The sequence below is a fragment of the Phyllobates terribilis genome, unplaced genomic scaffold (genome assembly GCF_046119375.1).
Source record: "Phyllobates terribilis strain yellow unplaced genomic scaffold, ASM4611937v1 Scaffold_5__5_contigs__length_657084704, whole genome shotgun sequence".
Lineage (NCBI taxonomy): Eukaryota > Metazoa > Chordata > Amphibia > Anura > Dendrobatidae > Phyllobates > Phyllobates terribilis.
Window position 1 is genome coordinate 595,660,642 of NW_027362765.1, and position 23,062 is coordinate 595,683,703.

The following is a 23,062-nucleotide window of genomic DNA, read 5'->3' on the forward strand; positions in this document are numbered from 1 at the left end:
GCTTTGTAACCCAACTGATGTGGAGGAGAGGTACCGCCGTTTTATTCTCTAGGTTTCTTGTCCTTGATAGGTGGATCCTCTTTCTAAGGTGGTGCTGTCATAGCTCTGGAAAATCGCGTTACCGGTAAGTTAGTCAGTCTTTTTCATGCATCCCAGTGACTGGTTACGAATTCAGTTTTACTTAAAAAAAAAAAAATCACAATTCATTTTTGGTTTAAGATCTCTACTAGTAGTATTGAGTGTAAACCTTCAGGTTCTATTTTCAGGATGAAATCTTTTCTGGTCAGGTGATGATTACATGGCTCATTACAAGAGAGCTCTCATCCACTTTGGAAAGCAGAACCTGCTTGATCATTGCATGACCAGGAAAGACTGTATACCCTAGAACAATAAATATTCACATTTAATGAGTATAATAGGAGAAAACAGTGAAGACACTATATACTATATATTTTACAAAGTTGTAGAACACTTTATTGTATAATGAATAATTGTCATTGGTTTACCACAACAGGAGGGGCCAGAAGACAATGGTGTCTGATTCTACATACTCCTGCACTGCTTAGAAACACTTCACCATTCTATTAAACGGTGCAGGTTTCTGCAAGCAGTGCATGGGTTAAATCTGTTCAGTTGAGAGTCTCTGAAGCTTTCCTGCTTTGATGATCTCAGCTGTTCAGTGTTGGCCACTCCCCTCTGAGTATTTATACTCACCTCTGGAAAACAGGATTGCCAGTGTTAGTTTTGTACTGCCTGGTGTGGACTTGGAGGTGTTTGTTGAAGAGGTGTTTGGAGTGTTGATCTAAAGACTGTTGCTTGGCGCTTTGTCTGTGTGCATATCCTCATCCTCTCCTATTTGGTTGTTACTTCCCGGTGTTCCACTCTGTTGTTTGTGAGTGCATATTTGTATGACTGTTATTTTCATTTATCCCTGTACCTTTTCCCTTGTTAGTCTGATTTGTGTATTCTTATATACAACTACTCGTCACTTCCTTGGTGGGGGTGGGGACAGATAAGGGCTGATTCAGGAGCTCAGCAAAGTATGTGGCCCTGGCCTCTTCACTATTAGAAGTAATCAGGGGAGCAGGGATAGCTAGTGTGCCCCTAGCTTTAGGTATAGGCAATGAGCCCTAGCCACAGGATATCAAACTACAGTCACGTGACAATAATGCAGAATACCCCTTTATATTTTACTGGTTGAGCTAAATTGAAAAATTTAGATCCAATCAAATAGATCACCCAGACACCTCAAATTATGTGAGACATGATGATTCATTCAGTAGTATAGTCAGAGTCTCGTGGCTGCAATTTAAACACTACGATGGGGGTGTATTACAGCTTCTGGCTCTTGTATATGGTGTTCCTCAGTGAAAATATGTAATCTTTTGGTGAATTTATTCTTTCTTATAGTAATCTGCAAAGCACGTTTCATAACTTTTCAATAAAGACTGTAATGTTTTCATATTTGTATGAAATCTGCATTTGTCTACATGTAATCAATAGTCAGATCCGTAAATTGATTATACATAACCATGTGCAAAGTTTTGCAATAAATATGTAAATGAACCCTATTATAGTTCCCACTTCCCTTTCTGCTTTCTAAACTAGACAGAAAGCAGCTCTTTGGCATTCTAGTCTCCAGTGTTTGGTAACTATATGACTAGAGAGGAGTCCTGCATGGCTTTCTGTCAGTGGCATAACTAGAATCCCATAGGCCCCAATGCAAAATTTTGACATGGGCCCCACCAGCTTGTTGGTCAGGTGTACAAGCTCCTGTAATAATGTCCTGGTTCTTATCTTGTAATCATGTCCCTCCATGCTGGCCCCCCATTGTGTGATAATGTTCCCCATCCTGTAATAATGTCACCTGCATTGGCCCCATCCTTTAATAATATACCCCATTCTGGCCCTTTTCTTTAATAAGATCCCCTGCCCTGGACCCATCCTGTAATAAGGTCCCCTGTCCTGGACCCATCCTGTAATAAGGTCCCCTGTCCTGGACCCATCCTGTAATAAGGTCCCCTGTCCTGGACCCATCCTGTAATAATGTCCCCTCTCCTGGCCCTTTTTGTTAATAATGTCTCTCCTCCTGTAATAATTTTCCCCATTCTCTTCTCCAACACTTTTAGAAGAAAAAATAAAACTTAAAATGATTCTTCTTACCTATCCTCACTCCCACAGAGAGATGCATCCTCTTCATTATCCATAGCCAGCGCAGGGGGGAGGGCATGGCAGTAACGTCATGCTCTGCCCACGCTGGGCACACTGGCATTTGCTTCCAGTCTCTGATTGACCAGCAGTGTATGGATCCTTGCGCCACAATACATTTCAGCTGACTGTATGTCCGAAAACAGTGCTGGCGTCCAAAGGCCCACCACCTGCGTGAGCCAAGTCTTTACTTCCCAGCTTTCTGTATGAGATGCGCCTGTAGATTGCAAGCCTATTCAGATTGGAAGTCCTCACCTCCCGTGTATTAGTTTGTTTTTTTGTATTTTATATATCTACTATACAGTATGTATGTAAACCCTCTTCACATGTACAGCATCCTACAATTAATGGTGGTGTAAAATAGGTGCACATTAGAATGAAACGTTTAATATAATGTCTTCAAAGGCTGCTTATTTTATAGGGAATTGGTTTAGATGGCACTCCATAAATTACAAATAGTTGATTTTCCCTGGAATCACACAAAACACAACTTAATGATGACAGTAAGTTTAAGTTTTAGTGAAGAAAAAAAATAAATATTAATAGTTAAAATCAAACCTAACATCTCTCTTTGGTACATTTCTCTAGTGACAGAATGATTTTATTTCCATTATAATACAATTTATCAATGACATGGTTCATGGTAGAGCAGATACATAGTAATATATCCATACTGTGCAGCATTTAAAATCACAGTTTAATATGACAGTCTGACAACAACAGCTGAGTTTTGAGACAGACGACCTGAACCATTTGTAAAGGCCCCTCAAGTATAAGACACAAAACCAAGTATATGGAAGGCTCAGGCTTGGCGGAACATGTCAACTGTAGCAAAGCTAATCAAACAATCAGTACAGCGTGATGAGACTCATCGGTAGAAAATGATGTCTTGCTTCATCTTCCAGAAGCCATCCTTCTAGGCAGTCAATCCCCAAACACTTCATGTAATAAACGGAAATTATATCTAAAATATACCATTTTCTGTACTTAAAAAAATACATATAAAAGGAATATAAAATTGGAAACCGAGAAGTAAACTGCTATTTGGCTTCTCCTAGCAAATTATTCTTTTGTGTCTATTTTATTTGATTGTTTAGACTTATTTCTGAAGATGCCATACTTGTCAGCAACTTCCTCAGTAGTATGACTGTACCTATAAGTGACCAAGATTGGTGTTTGTGAATCTGTGCTATAGTATAATGACAAAATACAGAAAAAAAAAATGATAAAAAGGGTATTCCAGAGAAATATTCAAAATATAATCTAAGTTAGTATATATCCATTTATAGGTGACCTTTTAAAAGTTAGTCTTAAGGTCCCAGTAGCCCCCCGTACAAAGCAATTTATGTCATTTTAATTGAGAGGTCCAAACTATTCTGATTGTAGATACAAGTGATCATAAATCCAGTCTGTTTTCATATAACACTGTATGTCTGAATGTAGATTTTGTACCTCCATATACAGCAGATGCAATATGTACACATATACATAGGGTTTTTGCCTCTATATGTAACCACCAGTAAATGAGACTGAAACAGTTCTCTTGTACCAAGGTGTCCACACACATTAAATAAAATTGTTAACTTACACTTTAAAAATATTTTTTTTTTAAATTAACATATGATCAAAAATAAGTATATTTTGTGTTCACAGCAACACATACATGAGTGTACTGAATACAGACTATTTGTGCAACAGCAGCATATACAAAAAGGTTCTACTGGGCTTGGTTTACAGGTCTGATATGTTGTAGGAAAGAATAACAGTGCCCACTCTTGCTGCTGGGGAGTAATACAATAATATACACGTTTCTTGTATGTGTGTGTATATATGTATATGACATACACAAATAGCCACACATGTAATTAATAGATTGAAGTGACTTGTGCAGCCCTCTCCAGCAGCCTTAGAGGTAGGTCAAGCTAAAATTTTGGTGCAACTGACACACGAGAGCAACGTTGGTTTGACCACTTTTCACTGGCACAAAGAACCAGCCCATGGACTTTCCATTTATTCTTTGTGTGGTGTGTTTTTAACTTTTTTTTTTCATTCTTTCCCTCTCACAATTGTGTTACCTTCTAGGGAAAAATAATATTGATATTTAGCTATCAAACTTGTCCATAAATTTTGCCGTTGCGGGTGGAATCATCCAATTAGAATAAACACAGTCATTGGCATATCTTGTAAAAACAGACTTATTGGCATCGAATCTCGGGATTGGAACGGGGCTCTCTTCAGGCCAGTTCGGATAAGACATGCCTAAAAATGAAAAGACATCATTTGTTCTGCACTGAAGAACCAAAAAGATATAGTAATAGCTTCACGTGCAGACAGTAAGGCCCTTGGCAAAACTCCCTTTAATGAGAAAGAACATAAGCCATTGATTTTGCTACAAAGACACACAACACAATTGACAAAAAATTGTTAAAAATTAAGGTAAAAAATAACCATGGTGCTATAACAATAAAGTGTTTTCCCTTATTGACCCTTTACAACTGTAAAAATAGAATCCAATAGAACAAAGCTGAGTCCATTAACAGTAAATGAAAATGACGTAGACTCTCACTTGCACCTTGTAAAACTGGCCATATATTAGTAAATTAGTAGTTCAGCAGCTGCAAAGTTAGGAAATTATGGACCCAAATCATTTAAAGTGTTTTCTCCAGAAATCTGGAGGAAAAGATTTAAAGTTGTCCAAAAATATTGTGACTTTAAGTTGAGCAAAAATGTTGCTACTTTTGGGGTTTTAACGCCAGTCCCAGTCAGTTCCGCCAAAATGGGCGAAGTGTGGGCAGGTTTGGGAGTGTCGTAGCCCAACCGGAAAATTTTTCAAAAGTTACCCCACTTTAGAATTGGAGTACAATTCTGGTGTAACATTTCTGATGGAGGCGGGCACTGGTTGTAAGATGCCCCTGGTGTTTTAGTGAATTAGGTGCATCTTACTCCAGCACTCTCATCATGAATACTGGAGTACGAAACGCCAATCTTAATGAATTGGGTGCTATGTCTTTTCTACTAGTAGTTTTGTATTTTGCGGAGATCTGATTAGATACCATGGACCACTATTCCACTTTCCCACCAGATTTGATGCATCTCCCTCATGAAATCAAACAGACTATGTAACTGGGTGCAGTCACAAAGTCAAGGTCTAGTCCTAGCTTAAAGAACTCTGGCTCACGAGCTTTGATGTTAGTAATGTTACAAGCTAATGGATTCCAGTGTAAAGTAGACAGTTTAGATTTTACAGTTTTAAACAAAAATTATTAACTTTTTTTTTGCATTTCCAAGGCAACATCAATGGCTTATGTCTATGAAGCAGTTGTGAAACACGAAGGTAACCAGAATATACTAAGAGGAAGTCCACCACGTAAGGTTGCAAATTAAGACTGAGTTTTCGTGAGGCCAATGTATGTGATTTTATAATCCAGGGTCAATCAATATTAATATTCTTACACGCATTGGTAAGACTCTTCCCCTTATTGTGTATGGGTATCGAACACAGAATAATGGAAAATCCCAAGTCGGATTCTTTCATTACTGAAAATCAGAAGCAGAAAATTAAGGAGTTTTGGCAAGAACTATGCTTACTGTCTCAGGTCACCAACACAACAAGACACTTATACCAGAGACATCTCAAGAGACAACATAAAAGAAACAATTCTTCACAAAACATAATGCAAAATAACTTGTACACGGCATTATCAGAATACAAGTTTTTTTTTTCTTTTGCGAGGCTGTGGAGGTTAAAGGAGTTGTACGAGTTTAAGAAATAATATCACTTATGTCTGTGGTTGTGTGTAGTATTACACCTAGGCTTATATACTGTACTTGAAAAGTGAAGAACTGCAATTACCAAATATAACCCTTTGACAAGAGTTATGCTGTTATTAGCAGTCATGTTTTCCTAATATCATACAACCCTGTTAATGATATGTATTGTCGTCTCTCCACCAGAAGACATTAATGGCCAAAATGAATAGATTTATAGATTTTTTTCATTAAAACTAGTGCAAAGTATGGTGGCTAATGTTGAAAATATGGCCAAAGTTTGGTAGAAATATGCTACATTTAGATTTTTACTGCGTAAGGTTGTGCCATGCAGATTCTTTCCACACTTTAAAGGCAATCTGTCACCAAGTTTTTTCTACCACATCTGAGAGCAGCATAATGTAGGCAAAGACCTTGATTCCAGCAATGTATCACTTACTGAGTTGCTTGCTGTCATTTTGATAAAATCACAGTTTTATCTGCTGCAGATCTAGCAGTCCTCTGAGTGTTGAGCTCTGTATGCCCTGATTGGCAGCTTTCTGCCTATGCACAGTGTACACAGAAATCTGTCAATCAGTCGTGAGGGCAAGGTTATACACAGCTCATGTATATGGAGGACTACCTGGCAGCAGATTTTCTAGTCCTCTAGGGATAATCTCCTTCTGATAATACAGTGATTTTATAAAAACTACAACAAACATCCCAGTAAGTGACACATCACTGGAATCAGGGTCTCTGTCCCTGTATTATGCGGCTTTCAGATTAGGTTGCAAAAACCTGGTGACAGATTCCCTATAACTAAACCGTTGATATTTAAAAAGGAACCTGTCAACGGGTTTTAGATCCTAAACTAACGCCATGTATGTAAAACATTGGAAATTTTGATGATATCCATACCTTTGTGTTGTAAGTCCCTACCTCCATTTGCTAAAATATCATTGGCTTGACCTACATTTTCAGCTCGCCACCCTTTCTTTTCCCGCCACTGGCCTTCAGTCTGTGACTGACAGGACACTCATCTCTGTGACCTGCTTACCCGCTCGAAATTTCGCACAGGCACCATCATTCCCAGGGGCGGTGCATGTGCATATCGATAGGTCACAGAGTAGAGTGATCTGACAGTCATAGACAGGAGGCTGGCGATGAGAGAAGAAAAAGGAAGAGAGGTGTAAGTGCAGGCCAAGCCTCCTGCAATTGTGAGCTCATTTACATACACATTCACTGATGACATTTTACAAAACCTAGGAACTGTAATACAAAGGTATGAATGACATTAACATTTCAGATGCTTTACATAGAAAGCTTTAGTTTAGGGTCTAAACCCCTGCTGTGAGTTTCCGTTTAAAGGGAATCTGTCATCAGGTTTTTGCTACCTCAATTGAGAGCAGCATGATGTAGGCAAAGAATGCAACGATGTATCACTTAGATTACTGGGTGCAGCCATTCTGACACAATCAGAGCTTTTTGATTTAACAATGCAGCAGAGCTAAGAAAGCTAACCCCGCCCACACCAGGCTCTGCATGTACATAGTCTATAGACAGTGAGGTGCTTATCAAAGGAGGGGGCAGAGTTGGACGATTGCCCATGCGCCAGCTAGTCCCAGCAATGTTAATCACCAGGTGATTAAAGGGGTTTTCCCACGAGCAAAAGTTGATTTTAATCAATAGCTGTGATCCCCTGCTGTAATGTCTGTATACTCTTTTCCTTCCTCCCCAGCCCAGGAGATGTGGTATGATCAGACCATGTTCCGTACACGATCAGACACAGCCATTACACAGTACACAGCAGGGGCACATTTATAAGATTATCTCAGCAGAGGAACATTTTATTTAAATACATTCAATTGTGGAAATTATTATTATTCCAAGATCTATTGATTTAAAATGAACTTTTGTTTGTGGGAAAACCCCTTTAAAGCTTCAAGTAAACATCAGCACAAAGCCAGACATGTGACACATCGTTGAGTTCAGTGTTTTAACCCCTACCTCATGCGGTCCTCAGATTACATAGCAAAAACCTGCTGACAGATTCCCTTTATCCATACTAACTGTAACATTCAGTGTGACAATACCTGCTTCCTAAGATTAATATGTAGTCATTTCTTTGCAATATGGTCTTCTGGCTATAATTAGGAGCTGGCTGGCCTATCTGTAGTCTGTGTATTCTCTTCTATACATGATTATGCTATGATCTTCAGTACTATCCACTACAAGATATTCTAGTCATAATCAAATCGATATGTAACGTAAAATGCAGTGGTACCTTACAAAAATAAAACTACCAGTGATGTAATCTCTGACTTCCTAAATTATACATTCAAACCTTGGAATAAAATCTGATAAGTGAATGAATACATCCAAGTTTAGAATAAAACCTTACTAAAAAAAATGCTGAAATGGACCTACAGTCTTCACTTTTGACATACAGTACAGACCAAAAGTTTGGACACACCTTCTCATTTAAAGATTTTTCTGTATTTTCATGACTATGAAAATTGTACATTCACACTGAAGGCATCAAAACTATGAATTAACACATGTGGAATTATATACTTAACAAAAAAGTGTGAAACAACTGAAAATATGTCTTATATTCTAGGTTCTTCAAAGTAGCCACCTTTTGCTTTGATGACTGCTTTACACACTCTTGGCATTCTCTTGATGATCTTCAAGAGGTAGTCACCGGAAATGGTCTTCCAACAATCTTGAAGGAGTTCCCAGAGATGCTTAGCACTTGTTGGCCCTTTTGCCTTCACTCTGCGGTCCAGCTCACCCCAAACCATCTCGATTGGGTTCAGGTCTGGTGACTGTGGAGGCCAGGTCATCTGGCGTAGCACCCCATCACTCTCTTTCTTGGTCAAATAGCCCTTACACAGCCTGGAGGTGTGTTTGGGGTCATTGTCCTGCTGAAAATGATAAATGATGGTCCAACTAAACGCAAACCGGATGGAATAACATGCCGCTATAAGATGCTGTGATAGCCATGCTGGTTCAATATGCCTTCAATTTTGCATAAATCCCCAACAGTGTCACCAGCAAAGCACCCCCACACCATCACACCTCCTCCTCCATGCTTCACGGTGGGAACCAGGCATGTAGAGTCCATCCGTTCACTTTTTCTGCGTCGCACAAAGACACGGTGGTTGAAACCAAAGATCTCAAATTTGGACTCATCAGACCAAAGCACAGATTTCCACTGGTCTAATGTCCATTCCTTGTGTTCCTTAGCCCAAACAAGTCTCTTCTGCTTGTTGCCTGTCCTTAGCAGTGGTTTCCTAGCAGCTATTTTACCATGAAGGCCTGCTGCACAAAGTCTCCTCTTAACAGTTGTTGAAGAGATGTGTCTGCTGCTAGAACTCTGTGTGGCATTGAACTGGTCTCTAATCTGAGCTGCTGTTAACCTGCGATTTCTGAGGTCTGTGACTCGGATAAACTTATCCTCAGAAGCAGAGGTGACTCTTGGTCTTCCTTTCCTGGGGCGGTCCTCATGTGAGCCAGTTTCTTTGTAGCGCTTGATGGTTTTTGCAACTGCACTTGGGGACACTTTCAAAGTTTGCCCAATTTTTCGCACTGACTGACCTTCATTTCTTAAAGTAATGATGGCCACTCGTTTTTCTTTACTTAGCTGCTTTTTTCTTGCCATAATACAAATTCTAACAGTCTATTCAGTAGGACTATCAGCTGTGTATCCACCAGACTTCTGCACAACACAACTGATGGTCCCAACCCCATTTATAAGGCAAGAAATCCCACTTACTAAACCTGACAGGGCACCCTGTGAAGTGAAAACCATTTCCGGTGACTACCTCTTGAAGCTCATCAAGAGAATGCCAAGAGTGTGCAAAGTAGTCTTCAAAGCAAAAGGTGACTACTTTGAAGAACCTAGAATATAAGACATATTTTCAGTTGTTTCACACTTTTTTGTTAAGTATATAATTCCACATGTGTTAATTCATAGTTTTGATGCCTTCAGTGTGAATGTACAATTTTCATAGTCATGAAAATACAGAAAAATCTTTAAATGAGAAGGTGTGTCCAAACTTTTGGTCTGTACTGTATATTCTAAATTATTTTATTTATGGTCATTAAGTTATATTAAGATACTATTAGTGCGATAATATGGTATCATCAAGTAGATAATGGCTAGGTCTCCTACTTCAAGAGTGTAGGATAAGTCAACTTTAATAGAATTAAAATGTTCTTTTCCACAGTACTTGAAAATTGGAAGTCCCCACTAGGACTACTTTTACCCTTCGAAATAACAAAGGGCAAATTGAAATACGTCTTGCAAGTCTTCATGATATTCAAGGTCAAGAACCAAGGGTGTAGTTGTAGGGTGCAGATGGAGCAGTTACACCTAGGCCATGGAGACTTTTGGACAGATTTTGCATACACCTGGGTACTATTAAAGTAGATACCAGGTATTCGTTTTCACAGTCTGAAAGGTTTTGGTAAAAACCTGATTTTGGGGATTCCGAATGGGCTTACTGTGGCTATGTAATATCATACAGTTACAGAAGAAATTCAATATTTGGTCTCCTTTATAAATTTTAGTTTAATTTTTTTCTGGGACATTCAATGCATCATGCCCTAGTTTTTTTCTTCCAAGTTGCTTAGGTCTTAGAGTCAAACTTTATGTGACTGTGTGGAAACAATCGGATGGATTTATGAAAGTTGTCTTTGTGGCTCATAGCCGCCAATCACAGCATGGCTTTCATTTCAGATTCTACGTTTTAGAAATGAAAGCAGCTCTGTGATTGGTTGCTATGGCCAACAACAACAATCTTTCTATTTAGACAGTTTTCAGAAATCTGCCCAGTATTTCTAGAGCATTAGACAGCTTTGTACAATCATACGATTGATGTGTCTTCTCATCGTTCAATCTCAGGGAAAGCAGTTTGTTGCCTATATAAATAAAATGAACTCATAGTGTCAACTATTTCTTTGTAGTTCCTACATTAATATTTCTTATTTCTGTAATCCTAGGCCTTACTACTCACTGGATGCACTAGCAGATTATACTATGGCTGCTCTAAAGGCCAAGGCACATAAATGGAATGATTGCTGAATAGTAGATTATGCTCTTATGGGGTAGCTGTTGTGAAGATAAGTCCCTATATAGCAAGATATGGACACATTCTATGGAATTTATATATTAAGTATTGTCGCTTCATTGTCAGATATGGGTTAGGATTTCAGCCTTCAATTATGTACATAAGGTCCCAGCCTATACTTTAGAATGTATTTTATGGAAAATGTCTGCAATATTTTCTTATGCTTCTTTTGGACATTACTGCAGAATTATTTAACCATTGGCATCTAAATTTTACTTGCTAAAAACCAAAAAATATATATATATTATTTTAAAGATTCAAACTTAAAGTCAACAGGTTTTAAAGCAGAGTTTGATTTCTTAGACACACAGCCCTGGTGTTGTTGAGAAGCAGATTTCTAGAAACGTTCAGATAGATGGCATTTGTCCTACTGGAAAGCGTAGCTAGAATCTAGTAAACGCATGGGAAATTCTACCATAGAGTTTGTTTTCAATCCATGTTGAGGGCAGAGTTCTGGGGATTGGGGCATTATTACAGTCCACCAAAGGTGTCTCCTCTTCAGAAAGGCCATCATCATAGAGCATGGAGTCTGCAGGAGTAGAGGCCGCAAGGTCCAAATAATCCTAGAATGTAGAGTAGAAAATACAGGTTACAAATGCTTCCAAGAAATCACATACAGTAGCAAAGCATTATATAGTATGTTTAAGAAGAGAAGTAAAAGTGTGAAATAAAAAAGGACAAGAGCAAGATTGACCATTGGCGTTACAAACTGTTCCTGAATGTCCTTAGTCTGAACTCAGACATCTGGGTGTCAGAGTCCGAGAACAGACCATGATGCACGGACTGGCTGTAGGACTCCGAACTGGAACTTGACAGCTTCACAGACATATATGATGCTGTCAAGTTTGGATCATGGATCAAGAGAACTGCAGCTGCCCTTGGACCATGATATAGTGACATCTGAATAAGGCTTTAGGATAAGCATATGGTGGAAAAATTCTAGGGAAGCAGCCATGACCATTTAATTGTGTAGGCTTTCTAATTGATGCTCACCTGGCAAGTAACTAGGGTCATTAATGGGGGCCTTGTGACTGCCATGCTATGTATTATAGTGATCAATGGGAGTATAGGTGTCATAAGGAGTATATGGTGTAAGAGCGAAGATTTAAACTTCTGGAGCAATGTGATAGATTGTTAGGCCTTAAAGGGACAGCACAGGATGACTGTTCAAACTAAGTCCTGCTGCTCAGTGCTTCATGGTGGCGCCAATCATTTACGTACACCTTCCCAACTGCTTGTTTTCCCTCTTTCTCCACCCCCTCTTCCATTGAGTGACAGCTCTGGTTTTATCGAGCTAGAGATGGGTGGAGATAGAGGGAAACCAAGCAGGTGGGAAGATGTATATAAATGATGGACCCAGCCATTAAGCACCGAACGCCTGTACTTGGTTTCAACAGTCATTCTGTGCTGGCAGAGCCCCTTTAATGTTAATCCAAACCATCATGAAACGATGTGGAAGGGACAATTGCTGTCAGAGTTGATGACATCTGCAAATTATGCCCCTGCCTTGACCCTATACGCCCTCTACTTTCACCCCATTCAGGTAGTAAAACCTATGGTGCCCCAGGTGTTCTGAGAGCAACCCAACATATATACATTTCAACATCATACCTGTATTTTTCAGATACATGTTTTTATAGATCCATACAAAATGTATATACCTTAAAAGAATTTTAAATAGTACCCCGTATGCAGTGCTTTTTGTGTTTTTTTTTTGTATGTACTAGATTAGAGAAATATATATTTCAGCCTAAATCGTATGGCCCAGACTCTTTTTTTGGACTCACCCTGCTTTTCACCATCATTTTCTCCAGTTCTTTACTTATCTCACCAAACGTTGGCCTTTTGTCTGGCTCCTGCTTCCAGCATTTCAGCATCAGATTATACCTAGAAATTCATAGGTCCAATTAATGCCATTTACTTCCCTCGCATCAACAAATTAAAAATCTTTGAAAATTGTATAACATGAAGGTATATTTCAGTTTGTGATGTTTCAGACGTGTGGCAGTCAGCTCATTTATATCACAGACGTCAAGACTCGCTTCAGTTATTCTGTACAATAAAATCTTATTGATCATACTTTACTGGATGACATTTAGGAGACACCAGACTTACATTTCATCACTGCAGTTCTCTGGCTTTTCCATCCTGTAGCCAGTTTTAAGAAGGTTAAAGAGGCGCTCTGGAGCAATACCTGGGTATGGATTTCCACCAAGAGTAACAATTTCCCACAGAAGAACTCCAAAAGACCACCTATCATGATTAAACAGTAGAAATATAAATGTTGCACAGTAATTAGTACTTCTGGAAAACATCTACAATATAAATGAAGGTGGTCAGTATTTCGAGGTGGGGATCTGGGTTCTAAGACTTTTACTAGACATTTATTAGACGGTTTACTAGAATGGAGCTATTCAAATGCTTGTAGAAGAGTAAACCTTGTTAGCCTGCCTTAACACGGTGTTTTGCAGTGTCTTTCAATGGTATATATCTGCAAATGACCTCTTTAGGGAGGAAGAGAACTTGAACTCTAGCGCCACCTATTGGATGTAGCAACCCTAAAAGTCAATATCAACCCTTTAATTAACCTTGCCTTATGACTTAGGATAAAAGCCAAACCAGAATCTCAATTTGTAGACATGGTATATGTCAATATGATTTCACATTGTATACCACCTATGGAAGCCACTGTTTAGACACAGATTTGTTGCCTATAGGCTACCATTATAATAAAAATAAATAAATCGTACTATATTTATTTTTTAAGGATGAATTTGACCCATTCCATACTGCAGAAGAATGGTAAACTGACATACAACATCTGGATGGAGGATAATGCACTATTTCGGTCTCTGTGGTATGAAAGGGTTTAGCATGTTTAGTATGGTATATGCTTTCCTGGCACATATGGCAGACTGACCCTACAAAAACTAGTATGAAGCCACACTTAGGCTCCTGTACTCATTACATGACTGACGGCTGGACAATGCTTCGGCCGACCACTCCCATACACCGGAGTACTCATTCAGCCGAGCGCTCCTGTGTTTTCTGTGGAAAGCCACTGAGTGACATATCTCTGGGAGAACAATGCAATCAGCAGTCCGAAACCTGACGTGTGACTGACATCTCTCCCAACCATCAGTCAGTCGGCAACCCCATACACATTAGACTATTGACTGAACAAGTCAACGTTTCAAGGGTTTTGTTAGAAATGTATAGAAATGCTTATTCTTTTGGACATTTTTTTATAGTTTTTTTCAGGAGTTTTCTGAAGCGCAATCCACCTGAAAAAAGACGTCATGTGTACACAAGTTCCCACGATGAGTTTTTGGTGAGTTTTTGATGCTGGCTATTTGCACTACACAAAAAAAGGAGCGTCTTCCAGTTCCCTCAAAGTGGATGGGATTTTTTTTATGCAGCATAAACCGACCTGCGGTGAGTTTTTGAAATCCGTAAAATGTCAATTTATCTTGCAGTAAATGTGCATTTGATCCACACATGACTTTATCAATAAAGTTTTATCAAAGCCAAAAATCAGCAAGTATCAAAAAGCAAAGCATTTAGGACATGACATACCAAAATGAGACAGGAACCGCAGTGTGAAAAATACATGTAAAAAAATGCACTAAAAAAAGTATGATAATTAATTTAATTTAGCTTATTGGGTCATTAGATTTGAGGTCAAGCTAGAAATTGTAGACCTATTACAGTTTGCTAAAATGCGGCGGCATCAGAGCAGTCTGAATGAAGCCTTACTGGGTAGAGTGAAAAAGCCGACATATTTGTACTATAATCTATTATTGGCTCTCGTGGTTTATTATTCAGGCTAAATAAAAGATTAAAAAAATCAATTCCTTGAAGGTCCAAATCAATGACTTACACATCGCTCTGTGTAGTGTATATATGATCAAATAGGGATTCTATAGCCATCCACTTCACTGGTATTCTTCCCTGAAAATTAGAGGGACGTTATTAAACATTTCCATTTTTTAATTAGTAAATAATAAAGTAACAGAATTTATCAATATTTGTAAGGCCCGGCAATTATTTTACTAGGGTAAGGAAAACATATTTTACTTACTTTCCATAATGTAAAAAAATTCATACAATCAACATGTCAGTAAGGTCATTTCTATTTTATGTCACATTATTTTACTTATTATTTATGAAGCTGAAAACTGCAATTCGGGACTTATTTCACAACATTTTATGCAGTCTAGACAGCATCTGCATTCTATATTTTGAAGAATAACTTGTTACCCAATCTTTCGAATACACATGAATTCTAGAATTATAGATATATGTAAAGAATTACAACAGACAAATAAGAGCAAGTCAATACCATAAGTTAATCACTACCTAATAACTCTATCCACACTTATGGCTGAGGCAATGTAGTTATTCTACATACATTAAGATAACCAGCATATACCAGGTGATACAGAGGAAAACCTCAAAATCACGACCATTCCACTTTTTACGCCTTTAGCTGTTGACCAGTCCGTATTTGCGCCATTAAGGTATAAAAATCAGGTCTGTAATCATTTTGTGCATAGTCCTGGGCTATTGTCTGAAAAGGCCTTGTATCTGTAGCCCAGCAAAGTGAATTCTAGGAGTGGTAATGGGATTACCTTGCTTCTCTTTACGTATGAATCCTCTTCATAAACATCACGAGAGAGACCAAAGTCAGATATTTTCATTTTACGACCTTCTGCCACAAGGACATTTCGGGCGGCTAGATCTCGGTGAACAAGCTGGTAAAATAAGAGGTATTTTGCTACAGCATATTTACTAGATAAAATATATTACAACACTGTAATAAAAGCAATATATTTGTTTAGATAACCATTCGGCACAGCATCAAATGCTTGGCTTTCCCCTCCGGCCCGGTAGATAGGTACAGGAACGGGAGACTGTTTCTCCTGTAATTTCTTCCTTTTGTGCCGGATAGGAACAAAAAATGTGCAAAACGTTGGACTTCTAAATGAGCGAAAAGCTTTACTTTTCTCCACAAGTCTGTTATGCCACAAGAGCACAGGAGACATTTTCTAATACCAGTATTCACAGTGTGGATTGCACCCGCGCGTCCATTGTTAGCACCCTACAGGACTTATACACGTGATGGAGAAGTGGAGTGGAGTGGGAATAATGTTAAATACATAAGCTTTCCCTTCCGTATTCTACCACCATACCTATTTCTTACATCCCTAAAGCCATTTAACCCCTTATGCAAAGTACAGGTTTGTCATATAAATGCAATCTTTAGTGCACCACCTCATCCAGGGGCCAAAAATGTTGTGCCCCAAAATTGGAGAGGTTTGGAAGAGTTTCCCTAGATCTTGTGTCTCCACAGAATGGACTGATTGCAGCCATGTCAAATTACTGCTTAAAGGGGGTGTACACTACTTTATATTACCCCCCCCCCAATGTATCCCCCCGGGGCCCCTAAGGATTTTTGTAATTACCTTACGTTGCAGATAATGCCTGTGAGCGGCGCCATCACTGGCCGCTCATAGGCATCACGTGACCCCCGGCTGCAGCCGGCTCTGACATCCACTGACATCACGACAAATGCTGGCAGCAGCCGGGGTTCTCTAACTTCTGCGTTCCACGGTGGATGCCAGGCTGTGGGTGGGGTTACCCCCCGCGCCACACCCGGCATCCACCGCGCGCTCTGCCTCTCCCCATTCATTGGGAAAGCGCCTGTGGCCCTTGTCAGTCCTGCATGCATCATGGTCTGTCCATCAGTCACCTGAGCACTGCAGCCAATCACTGGCCTCTAGTTGGGACTATCAGAGTGGTGGTGCTGAAGTAGTGGGTTACTTAATGCAAAGTGATTGCTATTTCTTTGTTTTTAACAATTTTTTTCCAATACATTGGCAGATTTTGCGAAATACCAGATAAGCCATTTCAATTCAGAATGTATCTATTTAATCTACACAATCCAAATGTAACAATTGTTGGAAACCCATCAGATTGAAAAGTAATAAAATATTATTTATGATTACAAATACCTATTCTTATAGGAAGCATAAGGTACTTTTGATCTTTGGTTCACAGTGGATAAGGTTGTGTGATACAGAATAACAGAAGGGATGAAAGTGTGTCTTTAAAAGAAAACATTGTGGCCTGACTGAACACCAGTCTTAATGAATTTGGCTCATCTTTCAGCTGTTGATCACCATGACGCAAAATTTTTGTGGCCTTCACTAAAATTAATTTGTTGGGCGAGCTCAGCCACTCTGCTCTGGGTGGACCTCAGCCCACTTTTCAAAAATAAAAATCTACCCAGGACTCGCATAAAAACACACAATGTCACAATAATGCACATAAAGTTTGTGACATTTAAAAGAGTTTTAAACCAGAAAACTGGCATTGTTTGACGAATCGGTCACTGTATATATTTTTAATCATTTACCTCTAGAATATGTTGATATTATAGACAGTAACTAGTTCACATAATATATAATAGTTACACATACATAATGTATAATAGTTTTACATACCTTCATTTCTGCCAAATATTGCATTCCTCTGGAAATTTGCCATGCAAAGGAAATGAGGTCTCCCATGGTCAGGGCTCTTTCATCGGGATTTTCCAAATAGCTGGAGTTACGATTTGAGTCACCACCTACAGAACTTGGTCCTACTTTGCGACTTTCCCTTAGGAAACTACGTAATGAACCATACTTCGCATACTCTACTATGAGATACAGGGGGCCTGAATTAAACACAGAGAAAAACAAGAAGAAAATATTAGAGAAGCTAAAACATACCTATACGGTAGTTTGGCAAGGTGTCAACTACCCATTTTGTTCTACCATAAAAATGCAGGTTACTTTTAACATTTCTATTTTTTTGTTATAAGTAGCACATAGAGTAACTAAACCTGCTGAGGATCCGTAATGTACAGAATTGTAATAGTTAGCTTCTGCAATATGAAGGGCACATATTAGACTGATATCCTGGGATATATGTATGATGGGATGTACTTACCATCTTGTGTACAAGCCCCATACAACTTGATGACATGTGGATGATTGACCTGCTTTAAGAGGTTAAATTCAGAAAGAAGATCCCGTAATTCACTTTGGGAGGCACTTTCTGTGGAAAGACAGAAATTTAGTTTTAATTCTTCTTTTTTTACATTTTTTTTTCTGGATGAGGATTAATTCCCTCCAACTTTAATTAAAAAGAAAACATGGTACAATGGGAATTTTTGACCAGAATTTCCCACCTGGACTTTTCTAAATTTCGGTAGCCAAAGCCCCTGCCATAGAGGGAAAATGTGCATGTACTATAATGCAAAAAGGTTCCCATAATGGGATAATGGATTCTCCTTAGATCAGGGCATGTTAAAATCCCAAATCCCCAATCTTTTTTTCCACCTAAAATCTGACATTAGGAGAGAATCATGGGACCTCCAAACACTTTGGAACACTCTTCTAATCAGGTCTCCGTGAGTATTGGGAATGTAAGGAAAGTCATTTAACAAAGAACAATGTAATTGGATCATTGTTACTTTCCAATGTTATTTTCCTGTTTTAGTATCAATACAGTTTTTAAGCAGCGTATGGCCTCAGTAGATTTAACTCACTAACTTTGGCTTCAAGCTTAGCAGGTTGTCAAGGTCACTTGGCATCATGGCCACCTTTGTATCATTGGCCAATATCAATATTGTACAATATGTCACAATCCTTGGCATTTGATAGTACAAGAGGAAAAAAATATTGTTTGTGGGGACTGATTGTGTCAGTGTCTTTATGTGGAAAAATGTGATAATTTTCTATTCTTACCTTTTAACATTTTGACAGCAACTGTAGTGTAACCGGCTTTCCCTTTCAACCGAAATGCTGTGGCCTTAACCACTTTACCAAATTCTCCTTCACCAAGAGTTTTACCCAGAACCAAGTTTTTCCTCGGAAATTCCCACTTTGGATCCTCCTTTAGATGAAAAGGAGAAAGTAAATCAATTTGGAAATTCTTTAGGTTTACTAAATGCATTGATACTTATTTGTAAAGCAGCAAAAGGACATTAACACCTTCATGACCTTTGGATTTTCTGTTTTTGCGTTTTCATTTTTTGCTCCCCTTCTTCCCAGATCCATAACTTTTTTTATTTTTCCGTCAATATGGCCATGTGAGGGCTTGTTGTTTGCGGGATCAGTTGTACATTTGAACGACACCATTGATTTTACCATATAGCGTATTAGAAAACAGCAAAAAATCCAAGTGCGGTAAAATTGCAAAAAAAAGTGATATTTCACAATTGTTTTTATTTATTTATTTTTTTTACATTGTTCATTAAATGCTAAAACTGACCTGCCATTATAATTCTCCACATCATTACGAGTTCTCAGATAGCAAACATCTATAAGTTCTTTTTTTATTTAAGTGGTGAAAAAAAATCCAAAGTTTGGAAGAAAAAAAAAAACGGCGCCATTTTCCAAGACCCTTAGCGTCTCCATTTTTTTGAGATATGGGGCTGTCCGATGGCTTATTTTTTGCGCATCGACCTGACATTTTTATTGATGTCATTTTGGGGTAGATACGATGTTATGACCGCCTGTTATTGCATTTTATTGCAATGTTGCAGCGACCAAAAAAATAATTAATTCTGGCGTTTTGATTTTTTTTTTATCATTACACTGTTTACCGATTGAGCGTTTCTGAACGCGGCGATGCCAAACGTGTATTTTTTTATGGTTTTATTTTGAATGGGGCAAAAAGGGGGGTGATTTGAACTCATTTTTTAAAACATTTTTTCTACTTTTTACTTGCTTCAATAGTCCCCTCAGAAGACTTGAAGCTGCGATCATCTGATCGCTTGGCCTACACATTGCAGGGCTTCAGCCCTGCTATGTGTAGGAGAAATAATCATCTCCTATGAATGCCGGCTATGAGCCAGCATTTGTAGGAGATCTGCAATGACAAGAACGGGGGTCTTCTGCAGACCCCCGGCTGTCATGCTAACCCATCAGCACCCCTCGATCATGTGACGGGCGCCGATGGGCGGGGTTTGGGACACGCTTCCGGTAAGCGCAAGTTAAATGCCGCTGTCAGAGATTGACAGTGGCATTTAACACGTTAACAGCCGCAGGTGGATCGCAATTCCACCCATGGCTGTTAGGGGCACGTGACAGGAGAACAAATCAGCTGTCATGTGCCTGAAAAGATGCGGGCTCAGCGCCGGAGCCCGTATCAAATGCCGGGACACAACCTATGACATACTTATACGTCATGGGTCGTGAAGGGGTTAAAATAAAAGAGGGGGATTTCATTATCCTCTTTCATCCATTGACTGAACTTTGTGGACATGTAAATAAAAAAAATGTATATGTAAATAAATATATCATTATATTTTCCAATAAAAATATATTAACGCTGACATCTAGATTTGCAACCTGTCACAATTCCACCTTTCATTGTGTCTGGGATGCAGTTGCTGACAGTTCAGCTGTCCAATCTGGTGCAGGGGCGTACTGAGCGATTGGTATTTTGATTGACAGCATGGCTGTCCAATCTGAGACTGGGAGGTGCTGGGCTGCCTTCAGGTGTTCCCTGTCCCAGGTGATTGACCAGCTACTTAGCTGGGCTTTCAGTCCCAGATCTCTGCCAGACGTAGATTCAGCTGTGTGGTGTGTTTCTCTGTGCCTTATGCTTTGCTTTTGGAACTTTTTGCTACCTGACTCTGGACCTCATTATGACCATCTGTTTTGCCTAGCCCCTTTGCTTTGATCCATTATCCTCCTGGTATTCTAACCTCAGACTGTTCTCTGACTACACCTTTGTCTCTTCCCTCTGTTTATGACGTGCCCTCCTGGCTCTTGACCTCGGACTCCTTGACTACCCTGACTCATCGCTTGTCCGTGTGAAGTGACTCAGAGTCACACAATCTTTCTGGAAGTCCTCCAAAGGTCCATTCAAAATATTATAGTAAAAATTTACATTTGGTCTTTAAATTAAAGAGGTTTTCTTCCACTTCCTTTTAATTAACATACAGCCCAGTGTTCATACATGAATCTTCTCCCAGTCCTTCATTCTGCTGGCCAGGTTTACCACCAATCTCCTCTCCTGCTCTTCCATACTTGTCAGATTCTGAGTGCTGCAGTCAATCAGTAATCAGAGCAGTGATGTGTTGGTTCCTTCATCACTGTGGCCACTGTTTTGCGGTAGCGATCAGACACTGACCAGGTCAGCAAAAAGAGAAGAGGATACTGGTAGGGACACATCCGGTAACCTGAAAATTGCACACAGTATGAGGTCTCCTCTCACACAGTATAATACACACTGCCCACAACCCACATACAGATACTGTATGATGCTCGAAAAGTACGCCCCCAAATACATAATATGATGTCTCCGCAGTCCCGACTAACACATAGTATGATGTCCCCAAAGTCCCCCCTCACACACCGTATGATGCCCTTAAAGTCCTCCCCCAACATACACAGTATGATGCCCCCAGTGGGCTCCCACATACACACATTGTGTTCCCATAATATCCTCCCCAACATACACAGTATGATGTCCCCACACTCCCCTTTCACACACAGTATGAGGACCTAAAAATCCTCCAACTAATACACGGTATAATGCCTCCACAGTTCCCCTTCAACACACACAGTTTGATTCCCCCACAGTTCCCCCACACACATTGTATAATGCCCCCACAGCCCATTCACAGAATATGTCTACACAACCTCCCACTCAATATATTGTTGCACACCCCTCCACATTAGTATAATGCCCAAATACTCCCCCCCACACATTATGATGCCCCACAGAAGTACTGACTGACAATTTAAAAAACCTCACCTAGCCCTGTTTCTGCAACGTGCAGCTCTAGTACACGTCCTGTTTCACCACTGTATTCCACTATATCTTCAATGGTATTTGCATTCTCATAATGCAATCGAGAAGCTGAGTGGGAGGAGGTGCTATTAAGCACCAGGCTTTCGCAACTCACAGGCCTTACAGCGTCTGCGTGGCCTGCTATTAGCAGTATACCACTGGTGCAATTTTTTTTTTACTAGCACACATGGGCCATTGTTCATGAAAAGAAACTGGTTGAAAATGCCTGTCTCTACATTTCAGAATGTCTGGGAGCCTGGTCCTTATAGAACCCCTTACATACAGAAGACTACACAGATCACCAGGACTCCCATTCTACTACTTAGACTAAATGGTTTAAACTTTACACTGGAAATAACCACTTCACAGTCCCAGAGAAATCATGAAAATAAAAAAAAATAAAAAATAGGGTATTAATTGTGTTATTCCCTGAATCAAAAGTCATGAGATAGAAGATAAATTACTGATCACTGAGGCTCTGACTGATGACCAGCGATTTTGAGAACTGAGCTCTAGATCCCAGGAACTCCCAGTCTTTATGCAGAGGGGTGCATGCTCGACCTCTTATCCTTTAGTTTCTGAGAATAACCCTTTAAACAAGCTATTCATGGTTATCTAAAAATCTGGTGACTATGTAATTTTGGGCTAAGAAACCTACTGGTATTTTAAATGTATCCACCGAGACTTGATTCTCCATTGAATCTAGAGATGGTCGCCGGGCATTTGTTGAGGAGTAGCTGATGGGGTATGACTGAGCAGGTCGGCGGAAGGTCATCTCAGCAGAAGCTATGGGGGGCTTTGGTGAGTTTTTGTGGTATCGGTGAATAAAGTATGAGGACAACAGCACAGAGATGATAAAGGACAGGAATACTCCACAAGCGATAACAGTCTTGCAGGCGTCATCACACAACTGAACTGTAAAAGAAACCGGATATATTCGTAAAATAATTTTCCAAGCTTCTTTTTTTATCACATATTTATTGTAATAAAACTATTTATCTGTAACTTTATAAGTCTATCCATGCAAATTGAGCCAAGAAGAATGCTGTTCCAGAACACAATGTGCTATTCAGGATCGATACGACAACTTTGATCATATTGTAACATTGGCTGTACAT

At 39.4% G+C, this 23,062-nt stretch overlaps 1 protein-coding gene across 1 annotated transcript in view; it reads right to left on the reverse strand.

Moving 5' to 3' along the window:
* Positions 1–1,830: 1,830 nt before the first annotated feature.
* The window catches only part of RET (ret proto-oncogene), a 96,252-nt gene continuing 75,020 nt past the window's right edge, over positions 1,831–23,062 (reverse strand). The window contains exons 11-20 of the mRNA XM_073686003.1: positions 22,603–22,859; positions 18,887–19,034; positions 18,087–18,194; positions 17,597–17,811; positions 15,722–15,844; positions 14,971–15,041; positions 13,206–13,343; positions 12,878–12,977; positions 11,506–11,653; positions 1,831–4,467 (exon numbers count right to left, since the gene is read on the reverse strand). Of these exons, the coding sequence (XP_073542104.1) occupies positions 4,310–4,467; positions 11,506–11,653; positions 12,878–12,977; positions 13,206–13,343; positions 14,971–15,041; positions 15,722–15,844; positions 17,597–17,811; positions 18,087–18,194; positions 18,887–19,034; positions 22,603–22,859 (1,466 nt within the window). The 3' untranslated portion in view covers positions 1,831–4,309. The remainder of the gene's footprint in view (positions 4,468–11,505; positions 11,654–12,877; positions 12,978–13,205; positions 13,344–14,970; positions 15,042–15,721; positions 15,845–17,596; positions 17,812–18,086; positions 18,195–18,886; positions 19,035–22,602; positions 22,860–23,062) is intronic.